Source organism: Aythya fuligula, chromosome 3 (genome assembly GCF_009819795.1).
Source record: "Aythya fuligula isolate bAytFul2 chromosome 3, bAytFul2.pri, whole genome shotgun sequence".
Classification (NCBI taxonomy): Eukaryota; Metazoa; Chordata; class Aves; order Anseriformes; family Anatidae; genus Aythya; species Aythya fuligula.
The window spans coordinates 52,345,509-52,370,823 of NC_045561.1; the positions used below are offsets into that span (position 1 = coordinate 52,345,509).

General features: G+C 34.6%; 1 protein-coding gene across 1 annotated transcript in view; it reads right to left on the minus strand.

The window, feature by feature from the left end:
* The window catches only part of SYNE1 (spectrin repeat containing nuclear envelope protein 1), a 257,346-nt gene that overhangs the window by 200,609 nt on the left and 31,422 nt on the right, over positions 1-25,315 (minus strand). The window contains 17 exon segments of the mRNA XM_032185747.1: positions 911-1,087; positions 1,968-2,135; positions 3,718-3,882; positions 5,134-5,242; positions 6,027-6,235; positions 6,552-6,710; positions 7,574-7,708; positions 8,767-8,931; positions 10,844-11,002; positions 11,967-12,140; positions 12,554-12,697; positions 13,126-13,278; positions 15,357-15,521; positions 17,099-17,301; positions 18,736-18,832; positions 22,682-22,850; positions 23,403-23,515. Of these exon segments, the coding sequence (XP_032041638.1) occupies positions 911-1,087; positions 1,968-2,135; positions 3,718-3,882; positions 5,134-5,242; positions 6,027-6,235; positions 6,552-6,710; positions 7,574-7,708; positions 8,767-8,931; positions 10,844-11,002; positions 11,967-12,140; positions 12,554-12,697; positions 13,126-13,278; positions 15,357-15,521; positions 17,099-17,301; positions 18,736-18,832; positions 22,682-22,850; positions 23,403-23,515 (2,664 nt within the window).

A 25,315-nucleotide genomic window follows, 5' to 3' on the forward strand; every position in this document is an offset into this window, starting at 1 on the left:
TTTTACACACCGTTCAATATGTAAGGTGACAGAAATATTTAAAACTTATATTTGAATGCCCTTTAAGTCTGAAGTGATGACTGCAGATGCTTACGCTTATGGTGTCAGGAAGTCAGTAATATCTAAAAGGATTTTATGAAATAAAACCTTTCCTTGGACATAAATATCTTTTTAGTTTTGATTGTATTAAATTTTGACCAATATTTTATTGACTAGCATTTTATTACCAGTCACAAGGATTATGACAAATTAATTATGACAAAATAATTAACAAATATTTTCTCGATTCTGAAGTAAAGCAAAGCAAAATTAAGGTTTCATATATAGGATTCTTTAGAAAAAAAAAATAGTTTTGATAATAAATTGTTATTTTAAGAAGTTATTTGGGCTCTGTTTCACATATTATTTTTCAGTCAGTGATTAGTTATACAGCCGAAAGTATTCCACTTGATTTTTCTGTGATTTTTTATTTCCTTCTCCAGATTTATGATGACAACTTGTATTCCACACAGTAGTTGTGAGGCTTATATTTGCACAACATTGGTATTTTTACTCTATCAATCTGCCTTAGTACTCTCAAATAAAGGTCCTCGTCATCTTTAATAACTGGGGGTGATAATTAACCCATCCAGAAAATAAATTCATAGATGTCTACTTAAACTTGTGACTGAAAAGTTGGGACTTTTAAACATTTCCAAACAAAATGCTAGTTCTTTATTTAGAAGTATCTAGAATATTCAAGAAGTTTTGATGCAGACACTGATGATGAAAACCTCAAGGATCAAGATTTAAAGGTGAGAATGAAAGTTCTGACTTATTATATAAAATATATTTTCTTATTAATAAAAAAATAATAATGGAGAAGAATAAAGCATATGTTTTTTTTTTATTTCTACTTGCAATGACCCACCTGCAATTGCTCTTCACGTTTCTCCATAGTCTGCTGCATGTTCTCCAGTGTTCCTTCCAGCTTTAGTAAATCCTCCTGCATTGTGCTTGGCAGTCCACCTTCAATCTGCAACTGTTTAGCTTGGAAAATCTGCTGTTGCACATCTTGTCTCTTTGCACGGAGTCTCCTAGTCCTTTGCTAGAAGGATTCATCCAACAGGAATGATCAGACTTTTTAGTTCATTTGGGAAACTGGCACACTGAAACCACTTTCTGTGGTTTGCAATGGGTGTGCACTGAAATTAATAGACAGAGAAATAAACTGTGCAAGTATTACTTGAGTCACATATACTCATACAGTATATGACATGAATTCCAAAAGGTGTATGCACCTCCTGTGTCATAGAAATGGACGAGGGAGAGAGACAATATATGGCTATTCATCCAAATAAATGTTTTAGAAAGAAGAAATAGCAACAGTCGAGCAACTGCAGCAGTACCCAAAAGTGTGTGCATTCCTCATGAGTGCCTTGAAGTATCTGCTTCTGTTCTGTATCCTTTGAAGAACATGTTGGAGCCTTGGACTGATTAAAGCAATATATCAGCTTGCTTTATAACACTATCAGAAACTCCTAAGACTATAGCCCCTTTCCTAACGTGCCTGACCCATTAGCAACCTTGCTATGCAAGTTTTGCCCAGTCAAATCTACTCTGTTCTTTGTTGAAGTGTTTTTTCAACATAACAGGCTTTATACAAAAAGGGATAGAGTAGTGTGAGAACTCAGGGAGAATATAATTGTTCCTACTACCTATCCTATGATGAGTAAGGATTGCAGAATATTGAAAGAACAATATGAACCTTAACACATACAACAGCTTTTAAAACACCAAAGAGTTCAGATAAAATAGAGGCAAGAAATCATAGTGCCTGGTTATGACTCTTGCAAGCTTTGATAGAGAGAGCTACATGTATGCTGCTGGAGCTATGGAGCTATGGCTACATAGTTCAGCAATTACATACCTCCTGCCTTAAAGAAAAAAAAAATCAAATATGGACATATATGGAGAAATTGCCCTACCTGATGATGAAACAGTAGTTGTTGAGCTTGTAACAAACTTTCAGTATCCAGGATCTTTTCAGCCTCTGCTTGGGCTTCTTTAGAGTTGTTGATTAACTCTTCAATTGCGCTTTTAACTTCTTCTTTGTACTGAACACAGTCTCCAAGAGTGCCTAATGTCTTTTCAATCTACAGTTAATGATAACTTTATGTATTTCATGTTAAAAGACAAATTTATGTTGTAAGGACATGTATATAAGTGGACTACTTTTTGTAAAAAAATGAATTGTTTTACAAAAGACTTCCAATATTGTCTTTAAAAATTGTAAAGACTGAATTGTCTAAATTTTTATATCTCTAGAATTCTTAGTGTACACCTTTACCTTTACATTGGTGAGTGATTGTAGCCTTAAAATATGACTGTAGAGAGCTTTGTCTTGTTTAGACATACCATACTATACTATATTGACATAAGGTGGATAGCTGTCTAAATAGAGAGATAGTGCTAGGCACTGAAATAGGCTCCTCAGGGCAGTGGTCATGACACCAATCCTCCTGGAGTCCAAGCAGAGTTTGAACAACACTCTTAGACATACAGCTTAATTTTATGTATCCCTGTGTAGAACCAGGGGTTGGACTCTATGGTCATTGTTGACCATTTCCAACTTGGGATATTTTGTTCTGTTACATTTTTAGATTCAAAACAAGTTTAGATTCTAGTTCTTAATTTCTTGTAGTAGCTTCATGAACTTGTGTTCCAAAAAGCAAAAGTACTTTAATATATATACATTTATATATATATATATATCTAAAAATAATAAGATATCTTATTTATTTATTGACATCACTTGGAAATCATAACATTGATTCTCCCCAACTTTCCAAACATACTTTTCTGATGATGGAAATTCAGAAAATTTTTATTAAATACATGGAACTTTTACATATTTCGAACACTTATGAGGTCTCCACAAGGACTGACATTAACAGTGAAATCCGAAACCTTTCTCTATACTGAACTATTTTTCAAATTGATTTTTTTTTTTTTCTTACTGTGAAAACTGTAAAGTGGTAAGATCACTAAGATCCCACAAACCTCAAGAATTCAGTGAATTCTGAGAAGTTTTACTTCTTATTGACTAGAAACTTCCCATGATTTCAGCAGTTCCAGTATCTCATTACCATTCAGACCTCAGATATTTGTGGCCTTTTTCTGCAAATTCAGTGCATGCTTGAAATCTAATTGATTTGAAACCACCTCACAGTATTTCCTTTATTATTTCAGTATAAATGATACACAAATTAAGATTAAAAACAAGTTGTATATCCAACTGTTGATAGGTTTTCCCAATGTTAATTAAGAACTGATTTTAGAAAACTATTTTTTGCCTCTAAAAATACTGACATTTTGATTCTATCAATATTTTATTTTCTAGGACACATTCCAGTTCTGACCAAAAAATAAAAAGGATCTATTATAAAACTATTATAATACTGTTAGTATCTTTTGTCTGCTTGTCTCACAGCTTTGCTACCCAGACCATACAAATGTTTTTTGTTTATTTTTTTCATTGCTGAATGCTTCCAGTGTAATTAACATATATATACATATATACATATATATATATATACACACATATATATATATGTTATATGTGTATATATATATATGTATATATATGTTATATATCAGGAAACTTGTGAAGCCATGATCGATGTCATTTCACATGACACTGTAAATGGAGATTTTTTTGTGTTCCTCAATCTGTACCTCAGCCAGCAAATCCAGGAGTCCCTTGAAGTCACTGGAAAGTTTACACAGCTCATCCTCTGTTTTCTTGGCCTCCGTATCAGTACATATTGATGTCAGAACAGCAAGTCTAGATTTCAGCCAGCTGTGATTTTCTCCTTGCTTGTTAATATGCTGCCTGATTTCCTGTGGAAGAATCAAAACATATTTTCTTCAAGTAAGTAAAATATATTAATGAGTTGCATTCATGGCATCAGTTCAAAGATTAGTGGTATAAACATACTATTTTTGTTCTTATCTTGAAACACTAAAAACGTAAAATTTTTCTGCTCACATACTCTATCTATTTTGTTCCAATCAGTGGCTAGTGTCTTGCATTTGCTCCACAGATTTTACAGAACTGTGTTCTATAAAATAGCAGTAGAATTATTTTTCCTCACAAACTAGCATTTTTACCTATAGAAAAAGGATAGATAGTTAATATGTATACATTTTTCATATATTGACCAAATTTCTTAGTTACGATTTAAATCTTAAATTTCTCAAACATAAACATCGTATGATATAAGGTTCTACATATTTCTTCTTCCATTTTAATATATATTTTTTCAATCTTTCCATCCAGTAGTTATTTTATATCTTTATATCAACGCTGGTAGCAGGTAAAGCTGTCAGCAGGTAAACTACATGAATAAATTAGACTCTTTGGAGCAGAAACACCCATTTAGCTAACCATCTTTCTGTTTTATCAAGCAATTTATTTTATTATAAATAAAAATAATTTTATTTCTCTACACAGTTGGCCTTTACAAACTGTTCATGACTTTCACACAAAGTTTTATGTTATGTGATATTCCTATTTTGGCTTCTAACGTGTGGAGAAAAAAAAAAAAAAAAAAAAAAAAGTTAAGGTAGTTTGAAGGACTAGAAGCACTGAATCTTAAACCGTTCTACTATTTCTCTTACCATTCACCAATGCAAAAGTGAATAGTAGACTATCTCTGCCTCCCCTATTATACTACTGTAGAAGAGAAGTCTTATTATAGAAGTTTTCCCTAAATGTTCTGTAAATGTAGGGCAATAACTTGATCCTTCAAAAACACCCAGTCCAGAAATTTTGGCTTTTCTTTGCACTGCACTCTTAACTGTACATGCAGCAGAATGAGGGGTAAGTATTTAGTGTACTTGCTTCTATATTTTGAATGGTCTGAATATACTAGTAAAGGGACCTGCCATTCTCTGAATTTCTAGAATTAGGGACTTACACCATGATTTGCTGCACATGGAATTTTGTCCTGGGAATATTTTTAAGAATTCTAAAAATCAGCAGAACTTTATCCGTGGTTTCCACACTAAAACAATTGCAATGCTTCAGAGTACAGTTTTATTCAGAGACCCAGTATCAATGAGTGTAGTTTAGTTAGAATATAAGCTCACCCCCACAGATGATTTAAACTGCTCATATTTGGCAGTATCACTGACACTTTCCTTTATCTTCTTTAGTTCTCTTTCTGTTGATGAAATCCAATTTGCCAATTCAGAAAATCTGAAATAAAACATCACATAATGCATTCAGCTCTGGGGTCCCCAATATAAGAAGGACATGGGCCTATTAGAATGAGTCCAGAGGAGGGCCATGAGCATGATCAACAGGCTGGAGCACCTCTCCTATGAAAACAGATTGAGGGAGTTGGTGTTATTCAGCTTGGAGAAGGCTCCGGGAAGACCTTATATCAGCCTTCCAGTACCTAAAGGGCACCTACAGGAAAGCTGGAGATGGACTCTTCATTCAAAGAGTGTAACAATAGGACTAGGGGTAATGGTTTTAAACTTAAAGAAGGTAGATTTAAATTAGACATTACAAATAAGTTCTTTACTCAGGGGGTGTTGAGGTACTAGAACAGGTTGCCCAGAGAAGTTGTGGATGCTCTGTCCCTGGAAGTGTTCAAGGCCTGGTTGGATGGGGCTTTGAGCAACCTGATCTAGTGGGAGGTATCCCTGCCCATGGAAGGAGGGAAGGAATTATATGATTTTTAAGGTCCTTTACAATCCAAAATAGTCTGTGATTCTGTCATAATGCAAAGCAAGGAAAAAAGACAATGATTACCACTCTTAAATGGCAACCTCTTAAATTTAAGCTAATAATTATAAAACCTTCAAAGCCCCACTATTATTTGTAGAATCACTACATATAATTAGCTTGAAGTCAAGAACACAGATTTATCATTCTTTACATGGTACTGATCTACATGGTACTGATCTATAATGACATTTTGAGGAGTGATCACACATAATGCACTACCAGACCCCTCTAGGATTTGGGCTAACACCTGTTTTTATAGCCCTTCCAGGTGTCTGAGTGCTCTGTTAGTTTTGCGTATGTGCTGTCTATCTGGGATTTCAGCTCCTTCAGGATTCGTTGGCTACTTTCCAACGTAGCCCTCACTGGATCAGAAACTGGAAGTTTTTGGCAGAGTTCCTCAATCCGTTGTAGTCTCTTCTCACACAGATGGTAAGATCCCTTGTCACCGAAGAACAGCTGATGGGAGAAAAAGCAGAAAATTCAATAATAATATAATTGGCAGAAATCACAAAGCATATCTATATCTTTGATGTAAACTGGTCATACATGATGCTACTAGGTCATACATGCTCCTACTAAGCTTTTAGGTATTAGCATGAAAGGATAAATTCCAAATGATTTTATTTATTATTTATTTATTAATGAAAGGTCCAAAGCATTGAATTGATTCAGTTGTGCACAGTGTTTGGTGGCTTGATTTGGTCAGATGTGTTTATCATTTGTATTCAGATGTATTTCTATACATGCCCACTTGGTGGTGTATAGTTCATACCATGTGTTCCTCAATCATCCTTTCTTTGCCTTCTCTGGTTAGCACCTTGTTCTGACGAACTAGTTCAGCTTTGCACTCCTCCACTGTGACCAGAAGCTTGTTTTTCTGCACTTCAATCTTCAAATGAATCAAATGATATGGAGCTTCTGTTTGAAGATCCTACATTCCCACAGGGGCAATAAACAAGCACAGAAATATAACAATACACCCATTAACCTCAGTGTGAAGTAACTGCAAATAAATTATCTAACAACTAATATAGAAAACAAGGCATCTTAGATGTTTTAGATCTAAGATGTCTTTTAGAAAGATGATAAAGACATATGTCTGTGGGATCCAAAATATGTATTTATAAGGCACATCTCAGAGAAATCTTGGCTGTTGACAAGATACTTGTACTTCCCCCCCAAAAAAAAACAAAAAATAATAGTGAACCTGTATTCACGCCTGCTTTCAGAGGTTCCTTTTTGCTGCCAGTGAGAACCCACTCATTCTTCATTCCAACTCTGACCTGAAACCTCTTTTGTAAGAGGCAAAAATTCTACAGCTTATGAGCAATGTTTGTTCAGTTGTCTGAGTTTGTTCTGTTTGTTCAGAGTTTTTAGCAGAAGACTCAATGTAAACTGATAGCCTGATTTCTTGCAAATTTGCTTTCCTAAGGTTGGGAAAGTAATTGCAGTCGTCCAATATCAGCATAAAGTAAGAAAAGCTAGCACTTACACTCAACAAATGTTCTTAACACAGGTATCATTATGCTTGTACACAGGGGAAGAAATTAAGGTTTCATAATTGTTTTCTCTCATTTCCTGAATTTTGACCACTTAAATTATCAGTGCTTTTTCAGGAGGGTATTTGTAGGTGTAGGTGTATCTAGTGTAGTAAAATACAGATTTTTCTCCAACTGTACAAGAAGTCAAAGACTACAACTATTTTATTTATTTATTTATTGTAATCTATATTCAGCAGAAACTTTCCCAAGTTAAGACTTAGAATGTCCAGAGAAATCATTCAATGTCACTAACCTTCCACTGCCGATGGAGTTTCCTTACAGCTTCCTGCAGGCTGTGTTGCTCTTGTTCAGGAAGGATGTCAGTAAGTTCATCACAAGCTTTCAGGAAGGCATTTAGGACTCTCTGATCCAACTGGTTAAAGAATTCCTGAGTTTGAAGTGAAAGGTGAAAAGTCAGATGACAAAACTGGTTATTGATATGATAACCTGCTAGCATGAAGTTTCTTAACATACACTGTAAGTTTCAATGTCACATCTGTTACATCAAAGAAGTAGAGTTTGAACTAAGGAAAACTTTGTTTATCTATTTATAGTCCAGCAAATTAATTTATTCTGGGGCACTCAGACGGTACAATGATATGGTGTTTTAACTAGAATAGCTTTTAAAGCCACACGTGTAAGTAATTGTTATAATACACAAACGAATATTCATTCCTCTGAAAACCCAGCAGTGGATGTCAAAACACAGATTAATGCTCTCACTCCAACCAGTTCTATAGGCAAAACCAACCTTCATGTCTAAGGGGTTCCTCTCTCCACACTTTCTGGTTGCTTACATTCACCAATAAGGGGGATGATTATTATATCTATATATTTTAACCTTTTTTTTTTTTTTTTTTTTTTTTTTCTCCAAATCTTAACATTGACCAGGTCTGTATCACTTCAAAATATGGAAGAAATCTAAGAAATCTATGTCAATTTTAAAATTAAATAGGTTTTTCATTTATATCAGAATCACACACAGAATCACAGAATTTCTAGGTTGGAAGAGACCTCAAGATCATCAAGTCCAACCTCTGACCTAACGCTAACAGTCCCCACTAAACCATATCCCTAAGCTCTACATCTAAACGTCTTTTAAAGACTTCCAGGGATGGTGACTCCACCACTTCCCTGGGCAGCCTGTTCCAATGCCTAACAACCCTTTTGGTAAAGAAGTTCTTCCTAACATCTAACCTAAAACTCCCCTGGCGCAACTTTAGCCCATTCCCCCTCATTCTGTCACCAGGCACGTGGGAGAACAGGCCAACCCCCACCTCGCTACAGCCTCCCTTGAGGTACCTATAGAGAGCGATAAGGTCGCCCCTGAGCCTCCTTTTCTCCAGGCTGAACAAGCCCAGCTCCCTCAGCCGCTCCTCGTAGGACTTGTTCTCCAGGCCCATGCACTTAAAGATTTCCATGAGGAAAATTAGAGAATGTACTCACACTATGCTTCCTGAGAAGTTCTTCAGGATTTCCTTTTTCTTTTAAGCAACAATTGGCAATCTGTATAACTTTCTCCAGTTCTGCTCTAGACTCCTCAAATTTCTTCATCAAACGGCTATTTGCTTCTATATTTTTTCTCCACTCACCAGCTTTCCTGATCATATTCTGAGTTATAAACAAAGAAAATTAGTTGGCACTTTTCCACAGCTTTTTATTTACTCTTTTACCATAATCTTACCTAAAAATGCATTTGATTGGTGTCACTCTTAAAAATACATTTCGTTCACAGGTGCTCCTCTTCTTCCTTTCATGTTCCCATTTTCCCTGTTTTTAATACCTATACAAAGACTCACCCTAATGTCATCCTTGATTCAATTAAAACTGGATAGTTATTCAATACAGATGTCTGTGATACTTGCAGAATGCCTAAGTCATTTGGCTAACATTTATTTCCCAAAGACTGCTTTCAAACGTAAAACAGTTGTTGTTTTGTTTAAATGTGTGTCATTGCATTTCTCATTTTATCAGACTACCAGTTTCTGCACCAACCCCTGATTAAAAAATGAGGGGAGGGGATAGGAGGGAATAGACAGATAAATATGGTTTAACCTATGCATCCAACAAGTTCCATGCTACAGATCTGACCTAGGGGTTTGAACAATAATCACTCTAGTAGGCCACATGTCAAACCATCTAAAAGGCTACTTAAAAGAGACTTATGTTTTTGTTGCTTAGTTTGTACTTCTCTTGTTTTGAAACCTTAGTCACACTCTTTATTATTTTGCCTTGCATTCTGTCCTGGTGCACTGCATCAACCAGCAGTTACAATCCATAAACAAATAATAAATATTAACAGGACAAATGAACAGTTCACCAGTTCAGCTGCACCAGGGTAATTCCAACACTGTGTACTAACCACACACTTTACTATCCTTGCTGATTACTAACCCCAGTGTAAAAGAATTACAATAGTTTTACCCAGTGAGCTAATCAAATCCGTAGCTGTCAGTTTAAACATCTTGCTAAGCCTTTTTAAAGGTTCCAGATAAATTTGTGTAAAATAATAAAATCATATAGGAATGTAGTCTTTACATGAGAAAAGACAAATTTTCAGATCCATAAATATTTTAAGCCCAGAGATAAATCACTGTCCATCCTTATAGAACCAGAATAATTTATGTTTAAACATGGTAAATTTATCAAGAAAATTGTATCTGCCTCTGTAAACACAAACATAACTTAGATGATTTCTAAATGGTAAATCAAAAACTATAGATCTTTAAGTAGAACACACAAAATACAATATAAATTTTGAAATCCACCTCTCAGGTACAACTCTTTACTGACAGATGATTGTCTGCAGGTTGAAATTCAGTTTAGATAGCCTTATACCACAATACATTACAACAATTACAACAATAATTGCCTGAAAATAAATCTAACAGCACCCAGCATCTGGAGATCACCCAAGAAAATGTTTGAGTTCGTGACAGGCTGGGACTAAGTAGCCCTGAAAATATCAATATTACTAATAACATAGTAATGTTCTAATAATTCTAATAATAATGTTCTAATAATTCTAATAAGAATTCTAAAACTAAAGTGGATTGTAGCCCTAACTGCATTTTTACATTAACAAATGTAAATTCTGACTTTATCTTCATGATCCACTGCATTTTCTGGTGAAAAACAAAGCTCCAGACCAATAGCAGCAATTGCAAATCTTTCTGTCTTCAATGCTTTATGTTAAAGTGAATGTGTGGGAATATAGGAGTAAATAATTAGCCAAGAAAAGAAAGTCAGGAGAAAAAAAAAAGGCGCAGAGCTAGTGGGTCGATTCTCAATTGCTTGTTTCAAAGGAGCCTGAGACATGTGAAAATTCTCCTTAAATCCCAGGTTTCTCAAAAGGCCTGAGGCAGGCTAACCTTTGAATAACTGCATGGAGAAGATGACCCTTATTCCCCTGACCACTTGTTACCTATAGAGCTACATAGCAATTAAATGGAGATATGGCAGGATGAGTCAGCTGCATATTAAGAAGACTTCAAAAATATGCACCAAGGTTTTACATAAGTACCTGAAAAGTAATCTGAACTTGTGTGACTTTCTTCTGAAATGTTGACTGATGGAAATGCTGCAACGTTTCACTAGAAGCCACGCACTGCAGGATACTCTGACTATTTCTCTCAATGAGGGACAAAGCTTTCTTGCAGTTTTCTTGATAAGCTACCAAATCCTGAAAGAAAGAAACATATATCCACCCTGGCCAGGAATAAAGGAGAGAAAAGTTTGGCAAAATAACAGGATGATATTTTTTACAAGAAGAATAGAAGGGACAAAGTCAAAGCACCTTGAAAAAAAAAAAAAAAAAGCCTACAGAAAATGTTAGATGGAATGAAAAATAGAGTTCTAGCTATATGTAAAATAAACAAACAAAACAAAACAAAAAATAAAATAAAACAAACATCAACAACAACAAACAGACATGTGCCAAAGCTAGCTTGGATAGCTTAGTAGAATACAGGTCAATGCATAAATCTGTGATTTGATTTTACATGATGTCTGTATTTATATTACAATTATAATTTTACAGTGAAAATAGACATCAGAATGACAACTCTCAACAGCAGACTGATCTTGCCTTTCAACAAATTAACCTTTCCTGTCAGTAGCCTTCATATAAATGAGAAGATTTAAGTTCCTTGATGGCAAACAACCGCAGAAGAAACATTAAATTTTATGACGACATTCTGAGATTCTGAGTCTGGGCAACATCAGGAAAGAGGAAAAGAGTACTCAGACTGCTTCTTAACCAGAAGACTGCATTGTTCATGTACAGAAGAGGGCTGTTATGATTGAACAGTCGAACTCACTAGGTCATTTTTTTTTTGCCCAAGTACAATCAAAGCTTGAAGTCACTGGAAAAGAAGACTCTTCTCGTTGACAATCTCTTCACATTGCAGGCTTGAAATATTTTTTACGTATGTATACATAAAGCACACTAATGTAAACATATAATACACAGCACATATAATATTATACATTATGTAATATATATATAATGTTATATAAAGCAAATATATATAAATGTAAATATCATATTTACATTTCTAACATTTCAGTCCTATTTTCACAACAAAGATCTCATATTTGCATCTTGAATTGAGAAACCATGGGTTCTAGTATTTTTATAAACTTACTTGAGCTTTTTGCTTAAGAAGTATTGTAGGTTGTTTTTCAGGATCCTGAATAGAAATTATTTCATTGACTTTTTCAAGAGATTCATAGAAATTTGTTATTTGTTTCTCCAGTTCTTCCAGTGGAGACAGCAGATGCTGACTTTCATATAGCAGGGCACAGGAATATTCCTTAACCTTTGGTCATTGTAAAGAAAAATAATTGTTAAAAAGGTAATAAAATTCAATAAATAGTAGCTTCATTTACATGTAATTTATATAGTTGGTAACTGTCTCTTTTAAGATCAATCCCAGTACTGCATTACTTTAAAAATAAATAAAATAAAATAAAATAAAATAAAATAAAATAAAATAAAATAAAATAAAATAAAATAAAATAAAATAAAATAAATTTAAAGATGGTAGTCTTGAGGTAAGAAGTAATATTTTCTCTTCCATTAATTCACTCCATTGTTACTACAGACATTCATTTGCTCAAATGCATATCCCTGGGTGTTTTTTTGTTTGTTTCTTTCTTTCTTCTCGTGCAGCTTACTGGTTACTAGTTCAGCAGTCAACACCATGTATAGTAGAAAAATGTATTCTGCAACCTTGCTTATCTGCTCTTTGATCCTTGTCAAAGTTGCAAGCATTTCATGTACTTCCTCTTGGGAAACTTCTTTTGTAACAAGTTGTACTGTTCTTGTGACCATTTTGTACTGAGCTTCCATGGCAGGTAATTTCTGTTTAATATTCTGTAACAAATGTTTCAAGAAAATTTTCAACAATAGCATTCATGGGAGATACAAGCATATTACCAAGTGATGTGAGATATACATTCCAATTTTTGTCCTGGCTGAATTTGTGAGGCTTGAATCGTAATTCAAATGCATGCAAACTGTGCCAAAGGGTATCAAATCAGCTCACCTGGATGTGATTTGAAACTAAACAGAAAGAAATATCCAGATGGACAGTGTTCTGGAAATGTATTCTAGAAATACCACTCATAGAACACAAGGATTTAGATTCGCCATAGGAGAAACTATACAAAAGTAACACTAGTGAAGAAGAGTAATAATGGAAACGCATACTAATATATTTTTGTGCTTTATCCTCAGAATTAAATAGTTACACACCTTTCTTTTATAAAAGGAAAAGAAAAGAATGGAATGAAGACACTTACTTCTAAGTCTTGTACAAACATCTTGACATCTAGGAAGGAAACTTCTACAGGTGCTGAGAATTTTCTATTGCTTTCATCAACAAAGGCTGTCAAACTGGCAACACCATCCAGGTATTCCTTCTGCATTTTGTCTAGTTCATCTGCTCGAGCATACTAAAGAAATGTAAAGTAAAAAGAAAGAAAGAAAGAAAGAAACTTATCCAAAGGACATACGTGGCTACTAAATAATTACTTGAGAAAATTAGCATGTTTTCTGAGCAGTTTGATAGAAAAATTTTATTCAATAGAATATAAAGTAATGGAAAATATTGTAAGGGTTTGATTTATTTTCAGCAATGCTGATGCTAAGGAGAACTTTCAAACTAGAGTTCAGCCTTTTTTTTTTAAGGTTTGGATTTTTCCAAGAACTCCAAACTCTCATTGGTTTCTAACCTAGAATCAATGTCTATTAATTTCTTATTACCTACAGTGCCAATTTTGAAAGTTCAGCAACAAGAAATAATACAAAAAGCCTAGAAAAGCTGAGAAAGAAGGGAAAGTCCAGTAAAAACTGCTGACTGGAAGGAGGGAGAACAAGGAAGAAAGCACTCTATAATGGAAGTACAGACAGGCTATGCTTTCACATGTGAAAGACATAAGACAAGAAACACATTTCTCTAGGCATTACACTTCCACAATGAATCACCCTAAATATTATTAACAAATAAAACTCGAGAACATTCTAGTTTGGAAAGGTTACAATAAAAAATCTGTGCACTTTTCTATTTAACTTGACTGCAATGGAACTAATCATGCCAATTTAAAAAGGAGATTCAACATCTTCAAACAGGCAATTGCCAATTGAAAGCTGCTGAAAGGGAAAAATACCATTAGATGTATATTGATAATAAGCAAAAATATTTTCTGTTGTGAAAACATTTCACAATAAGGTGTGAAACATTTGTGCATAATTTTATCCTCTCTTGTGCCTTTTAATAAGAACATAAAAACAACATTTATTTTCCAAACAGTTTGTCGTGGTTTAACCCGGCTGGCAGCTAAACACCACGCAGCCGTTCGCTCACCCTCCCCCCTCCCTCTCTGGGACGGGGGAGAGAAATGGAAAGTGAAGCCCGTGAGTTGAGATAAAGACAGTTTAATAAGACAGGAAAATAATAATAATAATAATAATAATAATAATAATAATAATAATAATAATAATAATAATAATAATAATAATAATAATAATAATAATACAATGATGATAGTACTACTACTAATAATATGTACAAACAAGTGATGCACAATGCAATTGCTCACCACCCGCTGACCGATGCCCAGCTTAACCCCGAGCAGTCCGGCCCCCTCCCCCGGCTAGCCACCCCTATATATTGTTTAGCATGACGTCAGATGGTATGGAATACCCCTTTGGCTAGTTTGGGTCACCTGTCCTGGGTCTGTCCCCTCCCAGCTCTTACTGCACCCCCAGCCTGCCTGTTGGCAGGACAGAGCAAAAGGCTGAGGTGTCCTTGGCTTGGTATAAGCACTGCTCTGCAACAATTAAAACATCGGGGTGTTATCAGCACTCTTCTCATCCTAAGCCAAAACACAGCATTCCACCAGCTACTAGGAAGAAAATTAATTCTGTTCTAACTGAAACCAGGACACAATTGAATCTCTTTTATGAGACAGATTTGTATTTCTAGTTTTAGTTTTTAAATTTGCTATATCTACCTCCTGGTTCATGAGATGGAACTAATGTCTGACTGATTTGGGGAAAACATTTAGCTAACTAATTTGCATTGCACCTGCTTATGGTTGTAGTACACTAATTGAACACAACTTCCATTAAAGGGTAATAAAAACATGCACTTTCAACATTTTCCCTATTTAGTTTTACAGACCTTGCAATAACAATGGCTATGTAAAACCAATCATTTTCTTAAAAGAAAGTAGAAGTTGTGCATGAATAACAAACACTGTATTATGATAGTAAAGAAAAAAATACAGGCTACACCAGCTGAATATATCTAAAAATAAAAACAACATTTTTTATAACCCAAAAGATAAACAAGACAAATGCCCCAACTGCACTAAACTACTGACAGGGTTTAATTTCATATTTAAATAATTATGAAAAGTTAGGCACATTAGTAAGCTGTTGTATAGTCCTGCTAGTGGGGCAAATCTGTCTTGCTGGCATGGAAATTACAAAGTAAACATTTAAATGTAACAACTGCAAAACCACATACTTGTTTAACTTGCATAAACAACTCTCTCCATCTTCCATTTAGTAGCAGAAGTTGCTGTTTAAGGTCTCTAGAAATGGCCTCATCACATGTTTCAATCAGAAAATTACCAGCATCATTCATGGCTGTATGCTGTTGGATCCAATGAGGTAAGTGCCGGAAAAAATCCTGAATTAAAAAATAAAAGCAAATTCTTAAACCTTTGCAAATAACATTTACCTTAAAACAATAAACTAAACATTAGCCACCCATTAATGGTTTGATAAAACATTTTGAACAATCATTCTCTAAAACACTTTTTATTGGATATGCTGTAATAGAATTTTGAACTGTTTGAAAACAGCCTACTATATTAAAAATTGGTACTAGTTTACTCGTAGCTCATTTTACTGTGGTGAGTAGCTTCAGTTGAACTAATGAAACTCCTTCTTAAGAGAAAGTATTTGGTCAGTAACTAAAAACACTGTTAGAATAAAATTTCTGATCTGAGAAAACTGATTCTTCACTACTGATTCCTCTTATCTCAGAGAAGGTGAGAGGTTAAGTGAAAAGGGTAGCTGTGACTGATTTCTTTCCCCCATCCTACTAAGACAGCCTAAATAGCCCTCCCATTGTACATCTTGTAGGAGGGTACACATACATAAATTGGCAGGGAAGGCAAAGACCAACCTTCCTTCCTTCTCCCCTTCCTTTTTGCTCTACAAGAGAATGGGCTGTTATCTGTTATCTAAGGATGGGAGTTACTTAAGACAGGTATCTCCAGGCAATATGGTCATAGCTGTAACAGCGAACTAAACATTACTTGATCACTGTACCATGATTATCCCCATTATTTAACATGTTCTCTCATATGGCTTTGGCTTCTGCCAGCTGCCCTTCTCCTGAACAGTATGCAATTCATTGGAGAGCACAGGGCAAGTGCTGTTCCAAATAGACTGAATCAAAGAGGACACTTTCTTTACGTGGAGAAATAGAGTAGCCACAAGCTTGCAAGCTGAACCATGCCACTTGGTCCTCAAGACCAAGGAAGAGGCACTGACTCATTTTATTACTGGCTCTCAATCTAGAATTCCAAGACTGCTTATCTGATAGTGACAGTGCTATGCCATCCCTTGCTTAGGGGCAGATGTGAAAAAGCCCAACTGTAATGCCAGTCATCTCAAGTTTTGGAGCTACAGTTCTTGTCAGAATGTATCCACATGTAAAAACACTTCTGATACAATTACATTTTTGATACAACCAAAGAGAAAATTTTAAATGGATATATACTGCTTAAAATTGTTGAAGAAAGAGTAGAACAACAAAGTGTTTTAAATCCTCAGAGGTGAGATCAGTACAGATACTCTGTACTGCTGTATCAGTGAATAATCATCATTCTTTAGTAAGCTAAATGTGCAGTTTGAATCTTCTATATGTTGCAGAGCACAGCCTTTGCTTTGTCCATAGACTGTCCTTTGTGATCACAGCCAAAACTAATTAAATCTACCAAATCTGGCACTGTCCAGTTCTCCTTATTAGGAGACAGGAAAACTGTCCTGGTCAGCCTTATTAGAGGTCAAGAAGGAATGAGAAGATGTAGCAAACTACTCAAGTCCTTGAATCTATCAGTGAATCCACTAAAAAGTTCCAGCCTGAACCTCTCTCTCTCATATGATATTTTTAAAAACAACCTAAAGAAATGCAAAAGTATATAACATATTTCATAATTTACAAAATAGATAAATATAGATGGCATTAATTCTTACCTTTTTAGAAGGTTCAGGCTGATTAAGCATTTTTTCAGCATCCTCCAACCAGGCTTGCAGACCTGCCACAGTGCTGCTGTATCTGTCCCAATTAGCAATTACTTCTTCCAACATGCTTCTTACACTTCTCACTTCTACTGAGAGGTTCCTCCACTGTGCTGTTGTTTCATTCATGAATTTCATCACATTCTCAACTTCTTCCACTGACATGCAGAAATGAAATCAATTATTTAAGTTTATTATTAAGCTTTTGTGAAGCTTAATTTTATTCTACGTTTATCCATTCTCATCAGGGAATTATATTTTGCTAAAACTGCTGTTTCAGAAGGCTTATACACATACGCTCAGTTGATAGCCCAAATTTTAGTGCAAAATTATTACTGAAAAATGAGCTACGTGAATTAAAGACAGAGGAAAGTACATAAAATTAGTGCCATATTTGCATAGAAACACCGCATATTCAGTGTGATGTTTATTTCTAATCTGTAATAAAAGAAATCAAGAGAGAAAATTAATTTAAAAATAAAGTAGCAGAGATGTGTAATGTAAAAACAAATTATGTCTGTATACAAAACTACTGAATGAAATGGAACTTCCTTCTACTGACTTTAAAACAAAATGCTGCTATTTTTTTTGCCTTTTACTTTTTACTTTTTAATATTTTCTACACTGCAAGAAAGATATGTGTCCTTATTCCAGAAGGGAAAAAAAAAATAATAAAAAGAGGTATGAAAAAGAATCCATATAAATCCTGAGACTTCACAGAATACACAGAATTTGCTACTCAATTTTTAATACTATTGAGTAAATCTATTAATTTTTATTCTTTGCAAGAATATCCTGTCAGTAAAATTTGAGTATCACCATCAATTTTAAATTTCACAACAAAGGTGTCCATTTTCTCTGCAAATATGCTAACCATTTTAATAACTGCAACAATCTTCCACAGATGTTACTGTGTTATTATCTCAGCAGAGACTAAAGTGATATCATGTCTACCTAGGTCGAATATTGCCCTCATACATTCTCACTGAACCAAGCAGAGCTGTTCAGAAATTACAGGAGGTACTGGTTCAATCAGCTACGCAGTTTTCTCATGTACACCCATACTTGTGCTATCATTTGGGCTCCCCTTATACCTTTTCACAGTTGATGAAAAATCTTAAATCAGGGGATACTTTTGCTACTGTGACAACTTCAAGATCAGCTCTCTGGCTGTGTTTTTCTAGTAAATGAAATCTTTCCAGTGAGTGTTCCCAGGCACCAGAATGTGATTTTCCCTACTGATAATTGGTTCTCTGGCACACTACTGGGCTCAGATCACCAATATTCAAAGAATCTATAAATTAGGATGGACCATGGACTTCTCCCAGGAGGAAGTCTGAACAAGACAACGCCGATCTGGACATTCAGAAAGTTGGAAAGCAGGAGGGCAGGCTACTGTCTACCAGCTGGCCTCATGCTAGAGAAAATGGAAAATTGCTACAAGAGGCTGTCACCTCTCTGGTGGACTGCAGCTGCTATACAGCTCTATGCTCTGAAGAAACAAATAGAAGGCTACATTTTTTATAAGTTATTTATGTTTAAATAGATTAAAATGGCATCCCCACAACAACAACAGAAACATAGGCATTTACCTGAGCCATTTGCTTTGGCATACACTTCAGCTGCTCTTTTCAAGATCTGGTATGTAACTTCATATTGCTCGAAGAACTTACTATTTTCAATAACAGACTGAAAGGAAAAAAAAATGCAGAGAAAATAAAGATAGATATTAAAAATACATTCCTTGAAATCACACCAGGACAGCAATGACATCTCTTAACTTCATTCTTCTATTCATTTATAAAATAGTATATAAATTTCATCTTTTAAAATTAATGGTACAGCAGAGTATCTCCTCAAACTTCAGTTTATTAACTTTGCATATGGAAAAAAGTATTTAATATGTTCTTTGTTAATCTGCTAGTTGATCACTTGCTGAAAGTCCTAGCATATGTTACATTGAATACTTCACTCAGAGGATGGTGAGGCACCAGAACAGGTTACCCAGAGAGGCTGAGGACGCCCCATCCCTGGAGGTGTTCAAGACCAGGTTAGATGAGGCCCTGAGCTATCTGATCTTCTGATCATTATCATCTATCTGATCTTCTGCCTATAGCACGGGGGTTGGAACTAGATGGTCTTTGAAGACCATCCAACCCAAGCCTTTCTATATATTCTATGAATATACAGAAAGTGAACAAATAAACATTATGTTTATTTGTTGTGGAACCATTTTAATTAATAATTTTAATTAATAAAAACTTCTTCCCTATAAGAAGGTTACTACAAAAATCAAATCTAGTTAAGCATTAAAAATGGTTACTGTATTAGTCCTTTACAGAAAGACAGATTTCAGTTCAAGAGTTGAAATACATTTGACTGATCCTTCAGTTTTCTTTTACCTTCTTTGCAAATGGTACAAATATAGTTAAGGAAATATATATATGTTTTCATAGTGAAAAAAAAAATAAAATGTGCAAATCACTTTTCCAAAGTGAAAAATGGTCCTTTTTCTTTGTGAGTGGTGTTTCCAATATGTAATGTGTTACAATGCAATTAATAATTTATATGGAAATATTTTGGTCACAAAGTGATGCCTCTTTATTTCTGCCAAATGGCTTTTTTTTTTTTTTTAAAGTCTTTCAGAAATGTCTCTTTATTTAAATGCTCTGTATAATTATATACCTATATTGTGCAAATGTATCTTTTGATACAAAGATATATTGTATCTTGCATTACTTTTTATAAAGATTTTACATTGCCTTACCTAATGTACTTATCTCGAGTTTTTGAATGGTTCTCTAACCTATACTACCTGCTGTGTCTCTAGTTACAGATCTACACATTAAGGCAAACACATCTCTAATACCTGTATACAAGTTTTGGAATGTCAGAATAGACAAACTTCTATGTATACTACTATAATTTTGGTAATACCAGGTCTCAAATGGGGCCTAAGTTTCAATGATCAATGAAAAAATTTCCAAGGTCAATGTACTTTGAAGAATCAGACCTTGTATTCATCAGCCCACATAATATAAGTATGATAAACTGTTTTAAAAATGAACCCACCAGACAAAATATATCTAAAAATCTTCTATTTAAAAACCTTTTACAGTTGCTATGTCAAATCACCACAGTTATCTAGCAGGTAGTTTTAAAATGTGCTTATAACCAAGGAAACTAGAAGTCAAGAACAGATGTATTTTTTTCTCTACTTTTATATATATATGTATATAAATATACATATACACACGTATAAATTTGTCAAATATAAGGAATTGCATGCTTTACCACAAATTATTTGACAAATTCCTGAATTTTCACTTTTGTTAAATCCATATGCACAGACATTTTACCCTGAACTAAAAGCTATTCTTCATATGAGAAAGTAAAGCGAGATACAAAATTATTTATGTATTACTAATCACAAGAACAATTACAAATATATTTAAAAAATAAATTGGCATTTTGCCAAGTAATGATTTCTCCCATCTGACAAGATCCCTTAAAGAAAATATGTAGCTTTTCCCAAATTCATACAGCATCTGGTGCTACAAAAATTCTAATAAAACTATGCCAAAAAATAGTGCAATGGGTTAAAGTCCACAGATAGCAGTATCCAGTATTTCCACTGCAGCTGACACTTTGGTACAATATATTCTTCAAGTTGATGGCATAGAGTCTATTCGGAACTTTACTTCTTTTATATGACACAGGTGAAAAGAAGATGGGTTAAATGTACACTTTTATTTTTAACTTACAGAACATAAATATTTTCCAGGTATATGTTATATCTAAATCCTAAATATGCATGCTCCTAGAACGCCAACATTGCTCAGTCAGCTTTGACAGACAACATACTTATTTCTTGATTGTCTACTAACATAGTCACTGAAGGCACTGACTATGGCCTTACTAATTAAGATTCCTAAGATCAAAGAGTAATACTTGGCTTTTGCTCCTAGAAACTTGCTCTCAGTTAAGCCAAAGCAAATAATCTTTTCCCATCATAGGACACATAGAAGCAAACAGAACTGAAGGCTACCAGGAGTGAAGCTGAGCTCTATCTTCTTGTCCAAGTTTCCTCATTTTGATGTGACATTTTCATAAATGATGCAAGGAAGCATTTTCTTTTCCCTATTGACTAACTAAGAGCTAGTTTTCTGAAAGCAAAGGAATAATTGAGCTAATCACAAAATAACATACAAATTCACCACTTAATAATTATTTTAAAGCTAAAAATAAGAAAGTGATATAAACTAATAATCCAAAAGTTAAGCTATCCACTCCCTCATTATTTCCCTTGACACCCTTTAGCAGTCTTTGAGACCACCTTACAAAGCATACATATGGACAATTAACATTGTCCATATTAATGGACATTAATATGCTCTTGCATGTCATTCTAGCAAACTGTGTTATTGTAAATGGTCATCTGAATATTTTACTGCTTTTCTAAAACAAGGGTTAGCCCCTGATTTTTTTGTGTCTCTAACTGCTAAAACTTAAACTTAGGGAAAAGTATGAATAGCCTTCAGTTCTCACATTGTAAGAGGAAATTTAAATTTGAAGTTTGTTTCCAATACAATAAAAACTGGCAGGCTATGTGGGCACCAGTAACTTTCTCTACAGTATCGTGGTTCTGAAAGTTTCTATAACTGCATGAATTATTTCCAAATTGAATTTTCCTGTGCAAATTTCCTCATATGTATTAGATATAAGGGGAAAAATATTTATTCCAGACCTGCTTTCGAAAGAATCCCTCATACTCTAATGTAGAAGTGCGAGTGGTGGCACCATCTTACCAGTCATTTGGTAATGCAAATTAATTTGTAACAAAGGGATCACATCAATGAGCACTTGCAAGTCAATAGCCTCTGTTTCTTAACATGATATATGAATGATGCAGAGCTGGAGCAATTTCTTTTCAGAATAGAAATAAAGTAATGGGTTTAATATACTAATGTAGAGCAGAAGTGGAAAAACTGTTCCTTGAAAGAATAAAATGACTCCACAACCAGTATAATACATTCAACAAATACAGAGACAAATTATTATTTCTTCCTCATTTGGAGGACACTAAGAATAATTGTAATGTGAAGGACTTCACTCCAAGAACCTCCTCAATGCTGCACTAAATTCATATGTAGGCACAATGAAGTGCATCTATGCTGTTGTAAAATTAGATGAAATTAAGTTCTCTTAAATTTCTATTTAAAAATATAGGATTTGGAAGTTCCTGATATGCTTGGTAAGCTGGAAGGTCAGACAGCAGTTGGGACATTATTTCTGGTTTTGAGATGATGAAAAATGCCTGATTTTTAGTATTTTGATTAAGGCTCCTCCAGGGGATGAGAGATACACATCTGAAAAGATATTCAGATAAATGCAGTCAAAGTTGATGACTGGTAAGTCTCGTTTTTTTTTTTTGTTTGTTTGTTTGTTTTTTAATAATAGTTATTATTATTAAATTCAAGCAATCTTTGGTGAAAATATTTCAAATATAATAACAAAAAGAAGACAACCCCAACTTACAATATAATTTTGAAGTAGTAGTTCCACTGATTCTCGCCTTCCATATTTGATAATCCATGATTTTAACTTTGATTCTGCAAGGACTAAGAGTGACAGTAGACGGTACTTCAGTTCCAGAAACTCCATTTTCAACAGATGGAGCTCAGATGAGGAGACAACAAAATTAAACCTGGAAAATGAATCATACTGTAGTAAAACATATCAATAATATTCTTCTTCTTTCAGGACAGACTGAAAGCTTCACTTACAGTTCAGATATTTTTCACCTAATTCAGAATCTACTAACATTTAATTATATATGATGATCATTCTGATAGTTGCTTTTGAATAGCAAATGAATTATAATCATATTCATTCATAGAAATCATCAGTTTACATTTATTACTAAGTTTTGCAAAGTAATTTATTCTTTTTTCTTACATTCATCCTGATTGCTGTTACATAATATTTCTTCCAGGGGAAAGTAATAACAGGATCAATTTAAATATATATATACTCCCTTTCAAAACACTTAGATTCTGTTAATTCTCATCAGTCATCAATGCACCAAGCTTTTCAGCATTTTTTTTTTTTAATATACTAAGAGGGTTTTCCCTTCCAATTTTTTCATGCTTGCCACTAAGAAACATAATTAGACAGCAGTTTTTACATGAACAGGTTAAAAAGCAAACAGGTCTCCTTTATTTCACAGATGGTTTTCATTTCAGATTGAAAGCCTTACCTGTCTGCCATATCTTCTAATTGGTCAGGTGGAACAGGTACTCCATTAACAGACCTGGCCCTGTGGATCTCATGGAATGTCTTTTTGTGACCTTCTATATTTTTCAGTAGATCCTGTTTTTAAGGAGAGAGAGCAAGATTGAGAGTGAGAGAAGAAAGGGTGGAGGGGAAGAGGGAGAAAGAAGGCTCACAGTAGGCTATCTAATAAGCACAATTTGAAGCCTGCACCGATGACTCAATGTAGTTAACTATTTGATCATGCTCTCACATTTGCATGCAAGGTTATGCCTACCATAAAAGCATTTACATCAGCTTGAACATTTACATAGGAAACACCCTTATTAAATGCTCTGTTAAAGCTATGTCTAACAATTCAGGAAGATTTTAAAACAGAGAATATACTGCAATGATTTAACAAAACAAGAACTCTCAACTGCATTAAATAATGCCTGAAACGCAGCACGAAAATACACTAATACCGGTACTCTATGATCCTGCTAAATTTACTGTTTACATCTTTATAGCAGATACTAACCTTTATTAAGCATGATTCAAATATTCAGCAACTAATCTACTCCTCTATATACCGGCTGAAGATCCAGAGCTCCTTATGTAAGTACATATTCAGTATTTAGTCAACTTCTCACTCTCTCAGCATCAAAGGATTTCAGGATTGTTCTCTCTATATTACACAAATGAATGCAGAATGTGGTACCCAACCAGTATTCCTGTGATAAGGATTGTACCAGCAAAAACCTTACAGCAGAGCACATTTCAACTGTAACTAAGCAACACCGCTTCAAACGGTTTCCTGGAGATTACATATTAAAATGAATGACTGGCAGTAGTCTTTGAAGAGATACTAGAACAATAACACGTAAAGTCCCCAGTGGCTGAGAGGACACAAAGCAGTGGATATTTTTCTGCAAACAGGCAGCTCTTGGCACAAACTGCTCAGAAGCCTATTAGCAAAAGGTAATCGTAAAAAGTTGCCCCCTTCTCTCTCGTGGGAACAAAGTGCAGGCTTGTGTATTGATCCTATCTATTTGCTCAGACCACCAAATGGTCCCATAATTCCCATCACTCCATCTATGTTTTCACTGTTTTCCACTTCAGTCAAAACTTCATTGTGAAACAAAGTGAATCAGACTTTCTCAGATGCAGGTGATGTACTGATTTTACCATGTGGAAAACTCCATTGAGGCTATCCTGTAGCTAACATACTTTCATGTAGAGGACTGACTTGGAACATGCATCTCATCTACCTGCATTGGAGACCTTGCCAGACAAAGGGGGATGCCCCTAACATGCACGCATAAGTGAAAATAAAACCCATCTGTTTCATCCAAATTCAACTGGAAGTCCAAGAAAACTTTTACACATCAAGAGAAATCCTGCTTTGCAAAATGACCCACAACATAGAATCATTAAATTTGGAAAAGATCTTCAAGATCATCTGGTACAACCATCAGTCTACTACCAATATCACCCATTAAACCATGTCCCTAAGGTTCAACCTTTGCTTGAACACCCCCATGGGCCAGTGATGCCACCACTTCCCTTGGCAACACATTCCTATGCCTGACTACTCTTTCTGAGAAGAAATAAACTTAAACACTTGCATAATTCCTTGAAGGTTTGTCTAAGTAAGCTGATACTTTTTGTATTAGCTTCCAAATGGCTATAAGCCACAGAGTTCACTAAAATAAGCAATGTCAGATGAGCGAGAGATATAGAGAAGGTAACGTTATCTGAACAAAGGCATAACAAACAAAACCCTAAAACTTCCTAAAGAACAGTGACTGAAAAAAAAAAAGTAAAAAAAAAAATAAAATGTATTTCTGGTATTATCCAGTAGCACACCAGGATTCAACAATATAAATTTGAGTGATAAAAAAACACCAGGAGCTGATG